At 46.0% G+C, this 17860-nt stretch overlaps 1 protein-coding gene across 3 annotated transcripts in view; it reads left to right on the plus strand.

The window, feature by feature from the left end:
- Positions 1-1755: 1755 nt before the first annotated feature.
- The window catches only part of LOC135908976 (phosphate-regulating neutral endopeptidase PHEX-like), a 32449-nt gene continuing 16344 nt past the window's right edge, over positions 1756-17860 (plus strand). For 2 of the 3 annotated variants that reach the window (XM_065440836.2, XM_065440838.1), the window contains exons 1-2: positions 1756-2603; positions 10616-12336. In XM_065440836.2, coding sequence (XP_065296908.1) covers positions 1833-2603; positions 10616-12336 — 2492 coding nt within the window. In that variant the 5' untranslated portion in view covers positions 1756-1832. Of the gene's footprint in view, positions 2604-10615; positions 12337-15631; positions 16702-17860 lie in introns of those variants that run through there. The other variant, XM_065440837.1, reaches the window with a different exon arrangement.

A 17860-nucleotide genomic window follows, 5' to 3' on the forward strand; every position in this document is an offset into this window, starting at 1 on the left:
AAAAAAATTGCGAAAGTATGCGCAACTGTGCTCCCTTAGGGAGCATCTACCACAACACTAGAGTTTGAGACGGAAAAGGGCTGGGTCGGAGTAGCCGAGATTGCAAAGAGCCACCCGGCCGTGCCTGTGGGGCGTGTTTCGAAAAACAAGTAAACTTTCAGGGCTAATAGGATTTATGGCTTGCGGTAGCGTGAAAGATGAACAAGAAAACCGAGGCGAGTAGCGCATTGCAGACTGCCAAACGCGAAAAAAGAAACGGTCAACCAAGAGTCGACGCAAAGGAACAGAAGGACGACGTAAATGCGCGTGACACAGGTTATACAAAAAGACAAAATGTGTCAATAGCGAGTACGAAAACATTCACCTACAATTGCGATACTCCCTAAAGCTAAATTTGAGCGGTGCTCTATACGTGCTTTCATTCCGCGATATACTGGTTGGCGCCGAGTATATGTCTCCTGCGGCACGTTGCAAATGGAGCGAAATGTGGCGCGGCTGCTTCACTAATCGCAGAATTGCTTGAGGCAGCGTCTGGGTGACGCGAGGGCGCGATTGACAGCAGCCGCCGCACACAGACCTCCCAGAAGACGCGTGCTACTCTCGTGCCATCTTGTAGTGATCATCGCCGTAGAGCACGTCTTGTGCGGCACTACGCTTTTTTTCTCGCACTTTCGCCATACTCTTCTCCTCCGCTATTCGTCTTAAAGTTCCGCTGCACCCGCCTTCTCCGCTTTCGTCCTCGCGCTCTAGTCGCTTCCGCCATCTTTTATCCGCCGCTGCGTTCGTTCTTTCATCCTTCTATGTGCTCGTTCGCATGGTTACGCCGATGCTCCCCGCAGGAACGGACGCCTAAGCGCTGCGCTCTAAGAGAGAGTGAAAGAGAAAGATCATAGGCATATAACGAACACGTAAATGAAAATAATAATGGGGTTTTATATGCCAAAAACAAGATTTGATTTTGAGGCACGCGGTAGTGGGGGACGCCGGATTAATTGCGACCACCGGGGCATAATTAACGTGCCCAAAATGTGCACGACGCAGGCTTTCAGGCATGTAAATCTAATCACTTCCTTGCTTTCTTCCTTTATTATGGCGCGAGCCCACTACAGGTAATTGATCAAGAAGTCGGCGGTTAAACGGGTGGGGGGGGGGGAGAAAACTTGGGGATGAAGTATATGTAAGGCAGCACTTGATGTTATACAATGAATAAAGCTAGACATACTTAGGTTAAGTGCATTTCTTTTAGTTGTAGACGTGTGCTTTTGGAAAGGAAAGCAAACTATGAGGTTATCAGTTTTAGTAATTTTAAATAGGATTTTTGTAAACTAATGCAAAATAAATCATCACCCTCGATGTACGTATGTCGACGTTGCTTTCTTTAACGTCGACGATTCGGTGATCCCTTACTTTTTTACTTTGTGCCGACTAGAAAGAATATCTGATAAAGGAAGCAGATTTGCCATTTTGCACAAATGCATCTTTGAAAAGACCACTGAAACCATGAAACTTTAGGAGTTCTAAATTCCCTTTGACTAATGGAACAAAACCTTGGGCAAGTATGCGTCTCCGACAGAGATCGTTTTAAAGGGAAATAATCATTATTTTAATGAAAATAAAACTTCCTTTGTTAACAGTCTCGTTAACAGTTGCGGTGGGGGCTCCGAAAATATAGCGCTGAAATCAGTGAGAAATGGCCAGCGCGGTCTCGCGCCATTTGCTCTCGCCACGAGGTAACACTAGAAGAAGACGAGGGTTCCAGGGCTCGCACCCCAATTTCTTCGGTTTTACTGGATTGAAACATCTTTGGAGTTCGCCGCGAAAGAACAAGCGACATGGTCCCAAACAATGATGCTCCCAACGAGAAGAGAAGCAAGAAGCGGCGTCGCTCTCGCAAACATAGCGTCAGTTCCAGTGGAAATGCGTCGTCACGCAGCTCATCGGCCTCGAGCAAGTCCGAAGCAACACGCAGGCGTCCCAGCTATACCGGTCTAGAAAAAGATACGAAAGGCTCCGCGATTGCCGCGCTGGAATCGAACTTGCCGGTAGCCACGACCACCGCCCTTCAACTGGACGAAGTAATTCCCCCGCGCGATAAGAGCCCTTTCAAACGGAGGCTGTCTTTCGCCGCCGATTTCCAGCGCAAGTCCTCGGACCCCAGCGAGCCTCAGCAGCAACTCGCTTCCGCCGACTTTGGTCCGGTAGAACCTCACGTTGCTACTCCCACTGCTCCGACGACGGAGAAGCCTGGAGAGAGCATCCAGCTCCCAGAGCAGAAGGAACAACAGGCGCCCCAACCAGAATGTGAAACCACCCTGCCAGCTCAGTCTCCGGAGTGCGCCTTCAGCGGTGCGAATACAATCCAGACGCTGTCCGCTACCTCGATCAAGGAGAGGGCCGAGGGCTCTCCGAAGCTCTCGGAAGGACAGCCGGAGCCACAAGATGGACGCAAAGTGAGCCAGTCAAGTCGCAAAGCAAGTTTATCTCACCAGCACGCTTCGTTGTCCTCTGTCCTTCAAGAACTTAACACCATCAACGAAGAACACCTCGAAGGCCAGCGAATCAAGTCAGAAGCTCGGAGGACCTCGTACTATTATTTGGATCACGTGAGTTTCATACTACTTGTCACCTTTTCACTCTCCTACGCCCCTTCGTGCCGTTACTCACAGTTTTGTGTCCAACATTTCCGAAGACAATAGTGTAGTGATAAAGAGACGAGAGCAGTTTTGCGTAGGCCTTGCCGGTTCAAATGCGTGTGAATAAGCGAAATATTTTTCTCGCATTGACGATGCGGTCAGCATAGTCGCCGACAGGCGAACAAGAAACGCGCGGTGCGCCCCCAGAACAGACACGGACGCAGGGAGGAAGCAGGAATGAAGAATGACATTTAATGAATTGTTTCCTTGCTGAATCAGATGGTAACGGCCTCTGTGGTATTCCTTCAATTAAGTGCCTTTCGAATTTCTAGGTAGTGCCCCCGGCGCAGGACTCGCCTCCAGCGGAGAACGCTCTTTCGGGATCGTGGTATTTGTTTGAGCAGTAAATACGGTCTCTATAATGGTAGCCTCGGTATGTCCTCGCGAAAGCTTGCAGTTGTGCTGCTTCCAACTTCTGTCAATGCCCAGTGGTTTCGCGTGCGGTTGATCGGAACTTCTTTCGAACACTTCCGTTTTGTCCTCTGTGACCAACGTTCGCAGACCGAGTTCGTCCATCCCGTCGTTTCCATCAGTTGGTCGGCGGCAATGTTATTTTTGAAGTTCACGCTGAGTCGCGGTCTTGCTGATCTGGTAATAGTACGTGCTTTCCGTTTCTCCCTTGACAGCAGTCGCAACTAATCTTCCTCTCGTCGAGCTCATTGCGATTACATTGAAGCAGTCCAGCTTGTCTGATCGTTCGTGTCGATTGCTTTGGTGGTTGGGGTGAAGGTAAGGGACTTAGCTGATTCTTGGCTAGCCAGCCTTCTGCACGGAGTCCATTGTGTTCACCATGTTTATGATGTTCCACTCCTAACAAGCAGTCACAGCCTATCAAAATGGCGGTATCGCGGTTGTCTTCGTCGCAACAAGTGGTATGAACGTTGATGGAATTACGTTGCATTGCATCAATACTCATCCTGTTAGGACAGGGAATCTGCTGGCTGCAGATCAGAATATCTTCCAGGGCTCCTTATAGCATAGTGGTGGCATTATTTGTGCCATGGAAGAGTTAACGATATCTCATATCCTTATGCGTCTCCCTGCTTTCAGTACTCTAGGCAGGCTGTACGCATTTGGGCCCTTCGAGCGTATAAATATAAATATAAATATTGTATATATATATTGACATAAATGTATATATATATTGACACGTGTATAAATATAAATACACGTGTCAATATATATATATATATATATATATATATATATATATGTATATATATATATATATATATATATATATATATATATATATATATATGTAACGGTAAGCTGCGTTTCGTACCTTTCTTTCCCATAACGCTGGGCGCCTGATATGCCCGGTCACACAAACGGCGCGTGTGTTATCAGCGTCGCATAGCGTTCTTGACAAGAAAATAGCCGCGCACTTTTCAAGAAAAGAAACGACAGCAAGACAGATGACGTTTCTTGTTGTTACAAAAATAGGCCCTTCGCCGATGTCGGCGATGAGTATTTATTAAGATACATGACTACACCTGACGACGTAAACAGTGGTTGCAAGTAGCAGGTCTCTTGCGCGCATTCGCCTAGTGCCCCGCTGACGAGGATCTTAGGCCTCGTCGCTCCGTCTCTTTAGCTTGACCCCCTTACAACAGTGCATGTGCTCAGGTTGTGGCGCCAATACCGATATTCAATATCTAAGCAGTCTGCGTCTCATACAGCCATTTTAAATGAATATTTTCTCTGTGCGCGTAGATGGTGGAAGCAATACGCACACCGTGTCCACAAATAGCGAAGTAAATTCGACATCAAAGCAACCAAATTTCAAAAAAAGTATTCCGAAGGTTTTTATGAGCAGTAGAAAAAGATTTAATAATGTAGCTAGTATGAAAGAAAAAAGAAACGTTCACGAAAGTGGTCGTTCCCTTACATTCTAGAAGCTCGCTGTTGCATTGTTGCAAGAATGACTCGCATGAACAATTTCTTGGAGAGCGGATAAATTTCCAACACAACGGGCATGCTAATCAAAACAGTTACATTTTTCCTCATTCGTTATTGCAAACCTAATTAAGGGCATTCGAAATGTTAAGTGTAATCTGCCATCTTTGCAGCAACGCGCTAGGCGACATCGTGTCTAAGACGCGGCAAAATGAAACTGCTCGCTCGACAGCCTAATTTCACGCATAGCTACTTCTTTCACCCTTGTTCTGTGGTGTCCTCTTCCTGTGGTTCGCTGTTGTGTTCGAAGCAAGACGCTTTTGATAACGCATGCAAGAAGCCAGGCTTGCTTATTTTTTTTGTTAGTACTGACGAGAGGAGGGCAATAGCCAGGATAAAATCATCGCATCAAATATAATCCGCATGGTGATCAGTGGCCTACGCTCACGGCATTTTCCATTTTGTTCCGGCGTGCCCATTTGTTTAAAGCGGCATGTATAAAAGACCCTTACAACCTCACTTCCACCCCCCCCCCCCCCAATGAAACAGTTTTTTTTTATCTGTGCCTTTTTTTTTTATCCCCATCAGCTTCGTTTAAAATTAACGCTGAAAGGCAACGCACCCTTCCGTGCAACCATTTTTCTAATTTTTGTGCAAAACAGTGCTGTTCAACATACAACGCACGTAGTGCTATTAAAGTGTTTGGAGCATTTTGGCTGTTCGAAAAAAATTGCTAAAAAACTGAAAAGCTCCTCACGGGTTAGTGCGGCACATTTTGCTTTAAATATTTTCCACACAAAAGTAAAATCAAGGTAACTTCTGGGAAGAGAGCGCGTCTTTCACGAAATTTGTAATTTTTAGTCGTACCAAAAAAAAAAACAGAAGGAAATCGCATTGACAGGTTAACACAAGTGCGCTGGGATGTCATTTATTGAAGCCATTTATTAACTTAAAAAATCTGGGCAGCTCAGCAAAGTCCATCAAATCATGTTTGGTCACGCTAGAGACAAAAAAGGAAGAGCGGGTATCACGTTCGGTGCACATGTCCTAACCTATCTTCCCAGCTGCTCACCGACGGCGTAGACAGACAAGGATCGCGCGCTCTATTCTCAAGCCGTCGCATTTTAACCACTCAGCACGCTTTTGAATCGCATGTTTTTCCTTTTCCGTATTTCAATTTGGCATTTTATTAGTGCGCGTCTCTTCCTTTTTCACCTCTGGTACCGCGCCGCTGTTCTGCGTAGTTTTGCTAACCGCGTGTTTCCAGGCTTGCTCATGTTATTGCGCTGTGCTTGAAGCCATAGTGGCTGTAAGCAGCTAAATCTGCAATACTTGCGAACGCCTGCAGCACAAAAGCAGTGTAACGGAACGCGAGTGGGAGAGAACCCGCGCAAAGTCATTTCTCCCGAAGCACTGACACATGAGAAAAAACATCGCGCGGAACAAGCAAACTCTCGACGCTCAACTTGCTGATCACACTTGTCCTGCATTTTCACGGCATCATGCATGTGCGACCTCACTCACACAGTTTCGGGTCACAGAATCCAGAGTTCATGCATGGAGCTTTGTGCATGAAGTTTTATAAGCTCCGAACAACAGCACTATACTGCTGGAGCTTCGATTTTTCACGCGAGACGCGTTTTGTTGCCGACGCAAAATATCTGGGGGCTTGGAATGCAATGCAATGTTATTATAGGCGCGACTGCGGGGAGGGGGTGGGGCTCCAGAGCCCGGGCCCTCTCCGACGTTTCCCCGAGGACAGGGGCGCAGAGCCCTCAACCCCCCCCCCCCCCCTTCCCCGGTGATGCCGACACCTGCCCCACGCCCCCATGAAGTTTCATGACAGGCGTTCTGTTACCCACATCATTTGACGTTTCTTTTGAGTTGCCTTTTGAGTTTTCACTTAAAGTTTTACTGCGTTTAAAAACCTACTGCATCATTGTCGGTGCAGAAGTTCACAGGCTTCAAATCATATTTTCGCTTTATTTCTGCAAATCCTACCAATAAGATGACAAGCGCATTAGAAGCACCAGCGGCGGCTACCTCATCCGTGCTTTATATCTTCATGTAGTTTTTTCTTAATTGAGAGTGTGAGCACCATGTACAAACACTATATATTTAAATACATACAAAGGAAAAAGTTGGTTATAATAATTCAAGAAACAAGGTAGCCATCTAACAATTATTTCTAATTACATGGATAGTCTATGCATAGACAACGAATCTGTTGCCCTATGCTTAACTCGCGTCAAATTATTTTGCATGTTTCTTTTGATCCTGAAAGAAACCCGCAGATTTCAGTGACCCCTTCACCAGAGCATTTTATCAATGCCGTGTGAAATGCACTTGAATGATACGTGCCTCAGTATTGGTTTTCCTTCCATAGACAATGCTAATCACTCGTTAAATAAATATACTTCAAATAATTACATTTATGAGTGATGGAAACATCGCCACTTTCATGAAAAGGTCATAAATACGTATATAATTACATAAGAAAACCAAATGAGGCGAAACCGGATCCGCTCGAGATCAGATCCAATAGGAGTCATGCGCAGCAGCGCTTATACCCGGACTCGCAGGAAAAAAAAAGAAAAATATACTGCAATTGCACCGCGAAGGCGACGTAGTATTAGTGATAGCGAAGTATAAAACAATTACCGGAAGGGAAATTATTACCGTGTAAATCCGTGTAAGGGCCGCACCCATGTAACAGCCTCACCAGCAACTGCACCTTCAATATATATATATATATATATATATATATATATATATATATATATATATTCTGATGCGATTCTGATGAAGGCCGGACCCCGGCCGAAACGTCAATAAACCGCTTCATACGCGCGTCTACTTCACTGTGAATATTTACCCGCACCCAGAACTGCTTTTTTTCTGGTATATATATATATATATATATATATATATATATATATATATATATATATATATATATATATATATATATATATATATATTTATATATATATATATATATATATATATATATATATATATATATATATATATATATATATATATATATATATATATATATATATATATATACTTTTTAATCCAAACGAACAGCAATCGCGTTCGGTACGATGGTTCCGATCACGCTCAACAAGATCGAATTTTCGCACACACTGTACTTTCGCGTGTCGCTACAAGATGGCGAGAGAAGACGATCGCGGAAGTGCACGGCGAATTTCATGCATGTCGTTAGAAAAATTCGGTCAAAGGGCCGGTCGCATGTTAGGCTCGTCAAAATTGCCACGGAATAGTGCAGTCCTTGTACGCGCCTGTCTATACGTTAAATCTATCGGCCATATAAATTGTAGGTGACATTCATTTATTAATTAAAATAACAAGCCTAGCGTAATGCACTGTCCAAGTAAACCTGTAAATATCGCAGTGGATGAACGCGTGCACTGTCACCACGCCGGCATTATGAAGAAGGCCGCCAGCAGGGGCGAAAGCTTCGTGCAGCCGCGCGATTCACCTCGCGACTCCGCAGATTAGATTGATCATCATCATCTGTCTAACTTTATGTCCGCTACAACACGGCCTCTATCAACGATATCTCCAATCACAACTTTCTCTTGGACAACGCAATCTACAACACTAGTGGCGCAGTAAGACAGCCCGGCAAGGAAGAGAGCGCGCATGAAGTTGGCAGCCATCCCTGCTTGGCCTGAACCACTGCACCCGCCAATGATTACCCACAATTAGACACGACACGCGGGCTGCGTAAGCGTTAGCTGCGCACAGTCATTCGCAGCTACGCCTCTCCTTCCCAAACGCTGGTTTGATCACGTGACCTCCAACAAACACAAACATTCAGCGCGTGGGAAGATAATGCCCATCAAGCCGCCATCCTTTTCAGCTCAGTATTACGTGCTTATTCTGGCACCCACAGTCGCTCATTCAAATGGCTTTTGTACTTTATAAGGACCAGAGACGTGGACAGATAAAACACGAACTAGAAAACACGCGTGCAGCTCGCTTCTACCGCGGCTGCGGACGTCGCAGTATCCACCCGCTAACAACACGCGTGAGCGCCAACGACAGAGCTAACTGTGGGCATGTCGCTGGTCGGTACTTCACCATTACCCGTCTGACGTTGAGAAGGAAGCGTATTTGCCACCGTATATCAACACCAACGCAAGCATAACACTAGGCGCGCGGGGAGAGAGCACACGCGAAAGGACCACCCATCTCGGATTACAAGCTTCAACGCGGCGAAGAAAATAAAGCGCGCGGCCCGCGTATGTAGCCATCCTCAGACGCACGGACAGCCAAGGGCGGTCACTAAACACTAGAAGACGCGCGCTCTTACTGACTGATTGGGCATAACCGATTAATTTGGACAATCGTTCGCTCTCGTTTTAATGGAGCGATGCGGCTTCATCAAAGTTGCGTGGCGTTAAGCCTTGATAAAAGAAACAAGTTGGGAGCTATCGCATAGATCTGACCCGTTCTGTACCAGAGCTCCCGTTTTACGGAGCGCTTCTTCCACAGCAAGGTGTTCATGATGTATTCAGTTGGCAAAAGTTATCAGGCGCTAATACAAGGCAAGGACGCAGTGAGTAGAGCTTCAGGCAATAGAGGCAAGCTTCAAGCAAACCATGTCGCTTATAAAAGAACGCAAAAAGTAAATGCACAGGAATATAGATGGGGTAAATATCAGCGAAAGCAAGGTGAGGCCTTCTGCGTATGAAAAAAACGCTTCGTTGCGCTAGTTAAAAGTATATATCTTATGCTGTACATTTCCCTTGTGAATTTTATTCATCATATATGCTTTATCAGCTACTCAATAAAGTAGTCCACGCTATTCCTACTTCCTTTCGTGTCCTTCCGCACTTTTAGGATCTCGCTGTTTCAGCATTTACTCAGTGATGTGCTAATATGCTTGTTTATTCGTGTGCCTTATAATCTATTATCCAATAATCCTTTATTCCTCCACTTGGAAATAAATTAAGCCAATTGCATAAGGCATGCTCTAATTAACATTTGCGTTGCGTAGTCGCATTGATTTGTGGCAGTAATTGTAGTTATAAGTTGTGTTCAAAGATTCTTGTATACTGTGTAAGTTTTATAAATGTTGCAGTTTATCTGCTCATATGAACTTGCGACAGGAAAATATTTCTTGATTGCATCGATGTGTATTAACACTTTTAGAAGACTTTACATGGCTTTTACCATTGACGTGTACCTGTGCGACCTAATATGCACAAAACACCTATATATTCCTCATTAAGTGAATTCACTTGTCGTTTGCCTCATCCGGGAGACTCAGGCTGTGAAGTTAAACTGCCTCCTTCAATGAGGTCTCGTAACTAGTGCTCAGTAAGCCTGGAACTTGAGTGCCTGATCCTTCGAGGTCACACGAACTTTCTTCAAGTGCGAACGTGATTAAATGTTGTGTGCGTGTATAATATATATATATATATATATATATATATATATATATATATATATATATATGCACAAGGGGGAGCGGAGGGTCCGTAAAGCGTGTCGGGTCCGGGCTCCGACCTCCCCCCGCCCCTTGGACAACTGACAGCTTTCCTTGTATAGTTGTCACACGGGCATTAGTCAGGAATTCGGGAGCGTAGGGACCATTCTTCCGAGTAAATAGCTAAATGTTAACAGCGCCGGTCAGCATGAAAAGTGACTCGACGAAAGCTTTGGTTGCAAAGCACCACGCCACCCAAGGCAGTCTGGACGAATATGTAGGGCTGAAAGAAGAGCAGTCGTAGCTTCGTTGATTGGTGGGAGCGCAGTGAAGTTCCCGTTGTCCGATTCGCTGGACGATGAAGGCGACTGATACATTTTACAGTTCTGAATAGCCACACCGCGACAATCGCCGATCCGCACAGCATAAAGGCGATTCGCAACTACGTCACCGAGAAGATGGTGGACGTCGCCACTGTAGACAGATCACTCTGCATTTCGAACAAAATTTTTAGCCGAAATCTGCCTAAATGCCTCTTCATTTTTATATTTTCTTGCAGGCTCCACGCAGCTCTCAGATTGTCCTAACTGCAACAGGTGTGTCAATCAAGGTGCAGCACCTCACCCTTATGATCGTCCTTATGCTGATCGTGACGGCCGTGACAATCGTCATTGTGTTTCTGTTCGCACGAGGCGCCAAATCACCACCATCGCCACCGTTCTGCAAGACTGAGGACTGCCTCGTCCACTCGTGGCGCCTCTCTAATGGACTAAACCGCGACCTCGATCCATGCCACAACTTTAGCGCCTACGTCTGCTCCGCTTGGTCGCCTTCGAAAGGCTACCTAGCGTACTCGAACTCGGCCATGGATGACGTAAGGAAATCGTGGTTTCCGCATTTCTACAGCGTACTCAGCGAAGGGATGAAAAGCATTAGTGTGGGCCACAAACCAATGGCCATGTACGAGTCCTGTATGGGCAACCGATCACAGTACGGCTCGAACTTGGACATCTTCTGGAAGTTCCTCAACGAATGCAGACTGTCCTGGCCAGAGAAACCCACGCCAAGTGACACCAGCGCCCTGGACGTACTGATGACGCTAGCATTCAAGTGGCAGGTCCCGTTATTCTTCCAAGTGCGCGCTATGCGCTTGTCCTCACCGAATTGGCGTTTCATATTAGAGCCCAGTTCCCTCATACCAATTTTGTATAAGCAGCATCTCACAGTCAAAAGCACCGGCGGATACGCGAAATACTGGGCAACGTTTTTCTACATCCTTAACCGAAACTACACTATGTATGGGGTCGATACGAAGTTTATCAACAGGACTATGGTTATGGAAGGTGACGTCTTCAGAAAACTGCTGAACGCAAGGCGTCTTCAGGTAATCGAACCAGCTCTGGTGCGAATCACTCGAATAGGACTTCACACTCCGCCGCTGGCCTCCAAGCTGTGGCTACGTGCCTTCAGACAGACAGAGCTTGAGCCTGAAGTGAAGCCCAACGACCAGGTTTTCATAGGCGACGTAGAGTTCTTCCGGACTATGGCGACCGTGATGTCATCGTACAGAAGAACCGAGCTGCTTTCGCTGATCGCCTGGTCTTGCGTGCAGCTATTTGCTCCGGCAGCGGATATCCAGCTGCTTGAGAATCGGTACGACCAGGGCATCACCACATATCGGCCGTACTTCTGCGAGCGATTCGTCGAGGCCGCCTATCGGCTCCTGGTGATTGCGCTCAGCTCCGTGTCGCGCTTCACGCCAGCACAGCGCGCCGCCGTCAAAGCAGGCTTCGATAGCTTGGTGTCGGCGGCTGCGGACGCGGCCAACGCAACGCAATGGCTGGACATTGAAAGCCGGACTCTCGCGGTCGAGAAGCTGCGTTTGACGCGACTAAAGCTGTGGCCCCCCGAGCGTTTCCTGGAAAACGACCTGCTCGAGCGTATGTACAGTGATTTTCCCAGCACTGAACTTTCGTTTGCCGAGTACTGGGTGAAGACGAGCCGCTGCGCTGCTAAGATGCATGACCCGCACGCTGACATCGACGTCTTCAGCTTCGCGGTCAACTACGCACTGCCGTACGTGCTCTATGACCCCTCCAGCGGCGACGTCAAGGTGGCCGTGGGCGCCATTGCTCCGCCCTTGTACTATCCTGGCGGTACCGACGCCATGTTCTACGGGGGTCTGGGCTTTTCCATGGCACTCAATCTGGTCGCGTCCGTAGACAGACATGGACTGCTGTGGACCCCGAACGGCACATTCGGCCACTTCTTTTTGTCCAGGTAAGCTTCACTTCAGTTCAGTTTTATTCCTTAAAGGCCCAGGGGGTGTTGCATAAGGGGGGTGTTGCATAAGGGGTGGGATTACATTTGTAGTGAGGAAAACAAACAGAGATGGTGATTTAACATTGAAGGTGATCTGTTACGCGTTCTTGAAAAGCAGGTGTTGAAGCGATGGCGACGATGTCATGGGGTAGGCCGTTCCAGTCCGTGGCTGCTCGAAGAAATAACGAAGCTGAAAACGTAGTAGTACGTGATAGTGGGCGGGCAACTTGAAGGGGATAACTGGTGCGGTGAGATATGCGTGATGCGGCGGCGATATACGGTGCTTGATTGAGAGGAGGATCCCGTTATTGATGCGGAAATAGGTATTCTGGTATTCCTTTTCTTTATTGGCGTTTGTTCTCAAGCACACTTTTCATATTTAGGGATTGATGGGTTGAGTCATTAATTTGGTTAAAAACCCCATGGCAGCACTAGGACTATAAGAGACGCCATTCAGGAGCGCTTCGGATCGATCTTGAGCTCCTGGGGTTCTTTATTGGACGGGTAAATATACAGGGCTTTAGTTTAAAAGCAATCCATTTGTTTTAAATTTCAGAGCGGCAAACAGCAGAATTGTAACCCATAATCTGAAATACTCAATGAGGCGTTAATTACTTCTAAGAGATATCAATACATCTGATTGTACAAATAACATAGCTACGATAACTACCTTTTATTTATAATAGTCACAACATATTGTAGCCAGCGATATCGCAAGGCATGTGCACTTTAACGAATTCTCAGTATTAAGCTAGTTTCTGCACATTAATTTTCAAGGTTTCCAACTAGATGCATTGGCGTTCCAGTTACTTCTGTGCTTCAAAAACAGCAATGCCTTAAAAAGGTAGGGAGCAGCAACAGGGAATTCTTACCGCAACTTTGACGGTGCATATGTGGGAACCTGTGCCACCCTCAGAATTCCTTTTATGTCAGCATGCCTTGCATATACATCGTGTCCCACATAACATGAGCTAAGAATTTAAAACTGAAAGGCACGTCGGAAGCGAATTGAAACGAACGCATACTATTCGAAATAGCCTATAGTAACTCAGGCAATTTTGTTGTTTGCCCTAGAACTGACTAGCTAATTACTTTGATTAGCCAACTGTTTAGTTATTGGCGGAGAACCCCAAGTATGATACCTAGATTTGTAGAGCACCCTCAGAAACTACCGATCGAGTTGTTTTCTTTACGATACGTCTCCCGTAGTCCTTTCTTCCGGGTTGCAAAGAAAGCCCTCGAAATAAGGAAAAAGCTACGTGACGGAGCACTTGCGCAGTGGTATCGTGCTGCTCTCAAGCGTGCGTTCCGCGAACAAGGTCAGCTCTCGTCGGATGACGGCGAAAATGCATGCTGCTGGCCGAGCGCTGCCGATGAGATAAAGGAACGCCCTGCTGCTTCCTCGTCGTCAGTCACGATGCAGCTGACCTTGTTCACCGATCGCAGGCTCGAGAGCAGCACAATACCACTGAGCAAACGCTCCGTCAGGTGTTTTTTATTATATTTCGCGGGGTTTCTTTACAACCCAGAAAAAAGGACTACGTGAGACCTATCGTAAAGGACACGACTCGATCGGCGGTTTCTGAAGGTGCTCTACGAATCTGCGTATCATACTTAGGGTCCTCGGCCAATATTTAATAACTTGGCTAATTAGACTTTATCAATGAGTTACTCATGGGGAAAAGAAAATAATTGTCTGAGTAACTATGGTTTATGGTGAATAGTATGCGTTCGGTTACATTCGCTTCCGACGCGCCTTTCATTTTTAAATTCTTGGCTCAAATTACGTGGGACACCCTTTATAAACTCACTAGCTACAATCCGTAGTATTAAATATGTGCCGTAAAGAGATTAATAAAAGCGGTAATTACCCTAATTATGGTAATTATTGAAACAGTCGTTTTGATTTCTCGTAGGAGTAATGGACCGCCTCATCTTGTGATTTAGGTCAAAGGTTATTATAAAGTGTTGTTTTCGGGGGTTTTAAATACCGAAACCAGCATCTGAATATAAGGCACGCCATAGTGTGGGACTCTGCAATAATATTTACCAGGTGTGCCTTTTTAACGTGCGCCAACGGTGGGAACACGGGTATTTTTGCAAGTCGTCCCCATCAATATGTGGCAGCCACGGCTGGGATTCCATCCTTATGCTTAGCCGCGTAACGCAAAAGTTGGTAAGCAATTATAGCAGGTAGTAATGATCAGAATTGTGCTGTCAGCCACAGGCAACATGTTAAAATTGGCTGCAATTACAAGAAAAAAGCGCCTTGTATATGTGGCGTTCTTGTTTGTTTTTGTTTTTAGCACCATACAGTTTTTTTTTTTTATTCACGCTTGAGAGATAGCGAAATTGTAGTCCTTGAGCTGGATTACTCCAAGAAGCCACTTTTCTCGCACGAGAAATCGAAGTGCATAATATTTTATTCGACAGAATATGAATAGCTAACTTTTAGAATATTTAGTTTACTACACATATTGCAAATTAGGAGGTAGTGAAAAGTAGCGAAATTCACAAATTGTAGTCGGTGGGTTTGCAAGTCATACCCACACTGTTAGCAAATGTTGACGATGGCGCCGTAATATGCGTCGCCACATTTGCGATAAAACTTATTGTTCCGCTTCTATTTTTAATAAAACGACGTTTTATATACTGAAGCACAAATGTAACTGCAACGCTAATGTATTTTATCGCCAAATTCGGGATTTAAGTACTCAAAACTCGTATCACCCTGAAAATTCAGACCAAGATGGTACGTCTTGCCATTTAACCGGCTACAGATTAAATGGCAAGACGTAGCAACTTGGTCTGAATTTTCAGGGTGATACGAGCTTTGAGCACCGGCTACAGTTCGTAAATTTCGGCAAGTGTTGTAAAACCTTAGCATTTAGTGAGAAACCCGATCAGTGAAAGTTTTTCAATTATTCGATTGTGCAATGCGATTTCTCGTGCAAGCAATGTCCACTTCTTTGAGTAATCCAGCTCAATGACTGCAATTATGCTTTCTACCCCAGGTGAACTTAAAAAAAATAATTCTGCATAATCTTAAGAAAAACACACCGGGTATAAATTTGCGAGAACGTTTTTGCATTTGGTCTACATCGAAATGCGGCAGCCGTGCCCGATAATCATACGCGTGACCTCCTCCCCTTCTGCAGAACGCCCTATAACCACAGCAACGCACGCCGTTAACGCCAAAGTATGTCTTTTTTCTGCCATGATATATCGTTTCAATATCTTCAATCACCTGCAGCTCTTCCGCGAAGGCCTTCGAGGAGAGAGACAGCTGCCTAGCAGCTCTTGACGGGCACGCCGCAAGTGGTGGAGACAACACCCACAGCATAACCGGCGCGAGCGCCAGCATCTTTCCCGAGATCCCCGCTCTCGAGGTTGCCTACGCGGCGTACCGCCGCGCAGTCAGCGACAGGGGAGACGAAGCTCTTCAGGGAATCGTGGGGGGCTTTTCGGGAGACCAGGTGTTCTTCATGACGCTATGCTACATGACTTGCACGCGACCCGATGCCGTGGGTCCGCACACAGTGGACTGCAACAAGGCGGTGCGCAGTTCGGAGGCCTTCGCCCGGGCATTTCATTGCTCGCCCGAGTCTCAGATGAACCCCAAGATGAAGTGCAAATTCTTTGGGTGAGAGTCGGGCACTTCCGATTGACTGCGATAGGACGTTCACGTGGAGTCGAACGACTCACCTTCATATGGCGTGTACACATACAGTTGTGTGCGCAACATCGAAAGCGATGCCGTCGTCAGCCATGTACTACATAGGCACTCTCTTATTTCGTGTCTGGACAGACATTATAAATCACGGGCTCTCTCTCTCTCTCTCTCTCTGAGGATTTAAATGTAAATACCTATGATGTATTCGTTGTAAAGCTTCGTTGCGCTCTAAATTCAGTGTGAAGATCTTAATGAATTAACTTTAGACAAGACGGGTGCCACCTGACGCTAGCTTTAATTTTCTATATGCAAGTCGCGAGATGGAACGCTGAAGCACTTTATGAATACTTACGATGTCTATAACGCGATGTGGTTGTGACTACTCGGAATTTACAACGTTGTCACTTCCTTTTCCCTTCTTCGCCTTTTTTTGTCTTTGTGAAAGCTAGCTGTTGCTGTATCCTTTACTGTACAATATATATCGCTGATGACACGGCTTCTCGTATGGCGCAAATTAAGTAATTATGCACATGTTGCTCCTTCATAGCTAAAGCTTCCCGAGGACTGCATACCTGCCCATGCAGAAATGAACTTTGCGGTGAAAGCGTTAATAAAGGAAAGGAATGGGCGTGCAAAGTGCTCTGTGCTAATTATTCTCTTGGCTTAGTTATTCTATTGCTCACAATACTGAAAATAGAACAAAGCGCTCCCTGCAAGTGACCGCCACTTGTGCATTTCGCAGAGCTTCCATTCGAGAGTTAACACAATCTGATTCACTGAATCACTGGCTACTATACCACATTTTTCTTTTACATTTACCGCATTGATTTGTGGTTGATGTGGTTTGACCTACCAAGTTAACACGGGCCCACCGAATGGAAACGCCGAGCTATTCCTATTGCTTGACTGTGGGTATGACGCTGTTGAATTGACGCCACGTAATGACTCCCAATTTCTCTGCGCTAAACTTCAGGACTCGGTTTGTCGCTGCATAACCACATATATTCGAAAGTGCCTGTAAATATCTCGTGCGGCTGCGCCACGACGTAAGCGCCCCCTACCGCATACGGTCGCGAGTGGGCAGTGCCCTCTAGAGAACGTAAGGTCTTCTCACTGTACCCTCTCCCCTTGAGCTACGTCAGCTAAAAGAGGCCCACACTGAAGTTCCGTGCAGCGTGATACGAAGCTACGAGCGGCGCAGCTGTGTTGAAAATGAGACGCGGAAGACCGAGTGGGCAACGACAGCGATAACAATTCGATTAGTTCCGGGAGCCTTGCTCTTCATTGGATAGTTTCGGGTTAAAAAAGTCCTCGCATGCTGCGACATGCTTCCGAGCGCATTTTTTTTCTAGACGTTAGCCGTGCATGTATTCTCTGCGCTTGTGCTGCGATTGCGGTTGTGTGTCCTGCACGCCCTCATTGCCGCGGGATGTGGATTACGTTCATGCCAGGACATGCCTAATAAGTGTTGCGTGCCCAATTGCTGCAGCAATAAGAAATAGGGACCGAAAAATCAGGCGTTCATGTTTCCGCAAGATCAATGACAGAATATTGGGCGCCAATGCTAAGGCAAGGAAGAGAAAAGCTGGAATTCAGTGGAATAAGGCAGCTGTTTCTTTGTAAATAGTTGCATGAACATTTTGTGTCTCCATTGCTAAACTCATTTTAGGTGTTGTAAATATGTGGACTCGAAAGCGAAATTATTCGTTTAGAGCATAATCTAGACTGGAATAAATATATGTGTCCCGAATGTGAAGAAGGGCACACTAGTGAAGTTGTCATGAGATATGTCTTATGGTGCAGTGGAAA

Source organism: Dermacentor albipictus, chromosome 2 (genome assembly GCF_038994185.2).
Source record: "Dermacentor albipictus isolate Rhodes 1998 colony chromosome 2, USDA_Dalb.pri_finalv2, whole genome shotgun sequence".
In the NCBI taxonomy this organism is placed as follows: domain Eukaryota; kingdom Metazoa; phylum Arthropoda; class Arachnida; order Ixodida; family Ixodidae; genus Dermacentor; species Dermacentor albipictus.